The sequence below is a fragment of the Nyctereutes procyonoides genome, unplaced genomic scaffold (genome assembly GCF_905146905.1).
Source record: "Nyctereutes procyonoides isolate TBG_1078 unplaced genomic scaffold, NYPRO_anot_genome, whole genome shotgun sequence".
NCBI lineage: Eukaryota > Metazoa > Chordata > Mammalia > Carnivora > Canidae > Nyctereutes > Nyctereutes procyonoides.
The window spans coordinates 30607056-30610747 of NW_026575020.1; the positions used below are offsets into that span (position 1 = coordinate 30607056).

The 3692-nt window shown below is 64.5% G+C and overlaps 1 protein-coding gene across 2 annotated transcripts; it reads left to right on the top strand.

Moving 5' to 3' along the window:
• The first annotated feature begins 234 nt into the window (after window positions 1-234).
• FUT7 (fucosyltransferase 7) lies at window positions 235-2038 on the top strand. 2 transcript variants are annotated; one of them, XM_055330989.1, is made up of 2 exons: window positions 235-367; window positions 456-2038. In XM_055330989.1, the coding sequence occupies exons 1-2, from the start codon at window positions 355-357 to the stop codon at window positions 1469-1471; spliced, it is 1029 nt and encodes a 342-aa protein (XP_055186964.1). In that variant the 5' UTR covers window positions 235-354; the 3' UTR covers window positions 1472-2038. The 2 variants fall into 2 exon arrangements, with proteins under 2 accessions (XP_055186964.1, XP_055186955.1); XM_055330980.1 differs by having other exon boundaries at window positions 351-2038.
• Window positions 2039-3692: the final 1654 nt, after the last annotated feature.

A 3692-nucleotide genomic window follows, 5' to 3' on the forward strand; every position in this document is an offset into this window, starting at 1 on the left:
CCTAGGGTGGCCTCGCCTTGTTCTGCCCCTGCCCAGCAGGTCATCCCCAGGCCCCTTCAGAGGCCGGGGGGGGGGGGGGCATGATATTGGACTCCAGATGGTGCCCCAGCAACTGGAGGCCTGGGGTGGGAGGTGGAGTGAGGATGGTAGTGGATGCCAAAATTCACCTCCAGGGCGGGGGCAGGGGCGGGGCAGCAGCAGGAAGATACCCTGGTTTCTCTCATCTTAGGCAGATGAAAGGACAGGGCCTCTAGGCTGGGCTGCGCATGAGGGTGCAGCTGTGATTGCAGGGCACCTCTGCCTAGTGGCTGCTGTGATTGGAGATCCCCGGGTGACTGATTCTGGGTGCTGCAGATGAACAGTGCCGGTGAGTGTCTGGTCCCCAGGGAGGTGTGGGAGAATGGGGCCCTGGGGCAAGCCTGGGAAGACAGCATCTCCTCCTGTGTCCCGTGTAGGGTACAGCCTCTCCCGGAGGCTCCGGGCTGTGGGGGTCCTGGCCGGAGCCGCCCTGCTTTCTGCCATATGGCTCCTTTGGCTGCTTGGGTCACCCCCCACCGGAGGCCCTGCGCCCCCGCACACACTCATCATCCTCATCTGGCACTGGCCCTTCAGCGACAGGCCCCCAGAGCTTCCCAGCAACACCTGCATCAGCTTTGGGGTGGCCCACTGCCACCTGAGCACCAACCACAGCCTGCTGGCCAGCGCAGATGCTGTGGTTTTCCACCACCGAGAGCTGCAGACCCAGCAGGCCCGTCTGCCTCTGGCCAAGCGCCCACGTGGACAGCCCTGGGTGTGGGTCTCCATGGAGTCACCCAGCCACACCCACGGCCTTGGTCGCCTTGGTGGGATCTTTAATTGGGTGCTAAGCTACCGGCGTGACTCGGATATCTTCGTGCCCTATGGCCAGCTGGAGCCTCACCGGGGGCCTGCGCCACCACTGCCGGCCAAGAAGAGGGTGGCAGCCTGGGTGGTGAGCAACTTCCAGGAGCGGCAGCGGCGTGTCCAGGTGTACCGGCAGCTGGCGCCTCACCTGCAGGTGGATGTGTTCGGCCACGCCAACAGGCAGCCCTTGTGCACTAACTGCCTGCTGCCCACCGTGGCCCAGTACCTCTTCTACCTGTCTTTCGAGAACTCACAGCACCAAGACTACATCACTGAGAAGTTCTGGCGCAACGCGCTGGCAGCCGGCACGGTCCCTGTCGTGCTGGGGCCCCCGAGGGCCACGTACGAGGCCTTTGCACCAGCTGACGCCTTTGTTCATGTGGATGACTTCAGCACAGTCCAAGAGCTGGCCTCCTTCCTGGCTAACATGAACGAGAGCCACTATCGGCGCTATTTCGCCTGGCGAGACCGGCTCCGTGTGCGGCTGTTTGGGGACTGGCGGGAGCGCTTCTGCGCCATCTGCACCCACTACCCCCACCTCCCCCGAGGCCAGGTCTACCAGGACCTCCAGGGCTGGTTCCAAGCCTGAGCTCTGGCCAGAGGGGGAGGCAGAGGAGGGTGGCGGGCGCTGGTGGTGTGGGTGGAAGGCTGGGTGTTGAAATCAAACCACCAGGCATCCGGCCCCCACAGGCAACCATCAGGTTAATACAGAGGCTGGGGTTGGAGGCCGGAAAGCAAGGGTAAGGGAGAAGTGGGCTGGTCTGGGCAGGCTGCCGGGAGAAGGAAGCTGCTGGGCAGGCATTTGGAGGGGAAGGTGAGGGCGGGAGTTAGTGGGGATGCTTTTTGCTAGTTGATCAAAGACACAGGCTCCCCAGGACCTCTCAGGATCCCCCTCCCCACCTTGATAAAACCCCGGGTGGAGCAACTCTTCCCAGACTTGGGCTGGGAAAGGGCAGAGGCCAGGCCCTAGGGCTGGGGGCATGCCCTCTGGGGAGGACTTGCTCTGTCACTGAGGTCCCTTGGCTGGGGACGTGCAGGCACAGTGCCAGAGCCCCTGTGTGCCGACCTGTGCAAGGCCCTGGGGACACCGTGACAAGCAAGCCAGGATGCTGGCCTTCTTGTACCCTGCAGTCCACTCTGGGAGGGCCAGCGATCAATAAAGAATGAGAGGACAAAATAATGTGTGCAGAGTGTTGGCCCATCTGCCCTCCCCCTGCCACCTCACCCCCCTATAACACAGACTGCCCTGTTCTCCTCAAGGCCTCTGGGCCCCGTGCTCCAGAGACCCTCTCCCATACCACTTGGCCCGTGCTCCTAGCTCCCTTCAACCCCTGCTAAGTCAATGGCATGACAGTAAAGGGCCTTCCCTGACGCCCAAAAGGCCAAGGTGGGTACAGAGTAGGGGGTACCAAGGTCTGAAACCTGGCTGGGGTCTCAAAGGTGCAGCTTGCTGGAGGCCCTGGGATTCATTTTCAGGCTGCAGGGGTGTCTGGGGTGTGATAGGATCTGGTTTGTGATGTAGGGTTCTCTCTGCCCACATGGGCAGCCAGGGGAGCCCCCCCCCCAGGGAAGGCAGGCTGCCTGTTGGGGGAGGAGAGGAGAAGCTGGTGCTACAGGCGGGGGCCCCAACGGGCTGAGCCCCTGGGGCAGAGGTCAGGATTTGTCCCTACCCCGGTGGGGGTGGGCTGCACCAGAAGGCAGGAAGCTGCCCCCTCCCTTGACAGTGGCTTGTGGGAAAGGCTTGCCAGTGACTTCCTGCTGTGACCTAGCTGCACATGCTGACCCTCTGCCCTGCCACGCTGGGAAGGAGGAGCTGGGAAGGGGCAGGCAGCTGCAATCCCCCAAAGCCTGCCATCCAGCACAGGGACCAGTCTATGTGCACCCCAGACACCGGACATCCCGTGGGCACGTGGGGAGACTGAGATTGGGGCAAAGCCATCCGAGCCACCCACCAGGGTCCCCTGCCATCTGCTGTCCTCTGCTGGCCACCCTGGGAGCTGCAGCCTGGCCCTCCTGAATTCACTGCCCACAGACTCCCATCTGCAGGGGCCAGAGCCGGTGGGATCTGGGGAGAAGAGTGAACTCCCACCCCAGGGGGCAGCCTGTTTCCTCAAGCACTCTGTCCACCCCACCTGCAGGGATCAGCTGTCCTGGGCTTGAGCCCCACCAGGCCTGTCCTGCCACTCGGTCACCAAGTGGCTCACTCAGGATGCACCCAGGAAAGTCTCACAACGGTGGGACAGTCCCCTGCAGCACCCTCACAAGCGCCCATCCCCTCCCTTAAGACGCGGGGGGGCCAGGAAGCACCTGGTCGGGCCAGGTTGCTGATTCTTGAAGACTTGAGGACAGACATTGCCCGCCCTGCACAGGTGGGATCCCCGGGTCCCCACGTGTGGGCGGCTACACCTTTCCAGCCCGGCAGTGACCCTGGGGCCCCGGAGCCCTGGCTCTGACGTCCACTGCTGCGTGGGCGGGTGGAGGTGCTGCACCCCCTCGGCATCCCCTCGGGGCGCCTCTGCGTGAGGATTCCACGGGGGAGAGGGGCTGCTGCGCGCCGGCCAGGGGCCCCCGAGCGCCCTAGAGGGCGTAAGTCCGGGGTTTAGAGGGAAGCTGTGTGCAAGTCACTTCGACGCTCGGAGCGATGGAGGGGTGGAGCTGCAGGAATCGCCTGGCAACGCGGCGGGGTCTCCGGATGCGGCGCGGCGCCTTTAAGCGGGGGCGGGGCGAGTGGCTGTCACCGCGGCCGCCGGGGCGGAGCCAGCGCCGAGCCGGTCCCGGACGCTCGAGGCCCCGCCCCGCGCGGGCGATGC

What these genes read in the sequence shown, in the direction of transcription:
- FUT7 (XM_055330980.1), top strand. Translation starts at nt 401, where the DNA reads ATGGGGCCCTGGGGCAAGCCTGGGAAGACAGCATCTCCTCCTGTGTCC.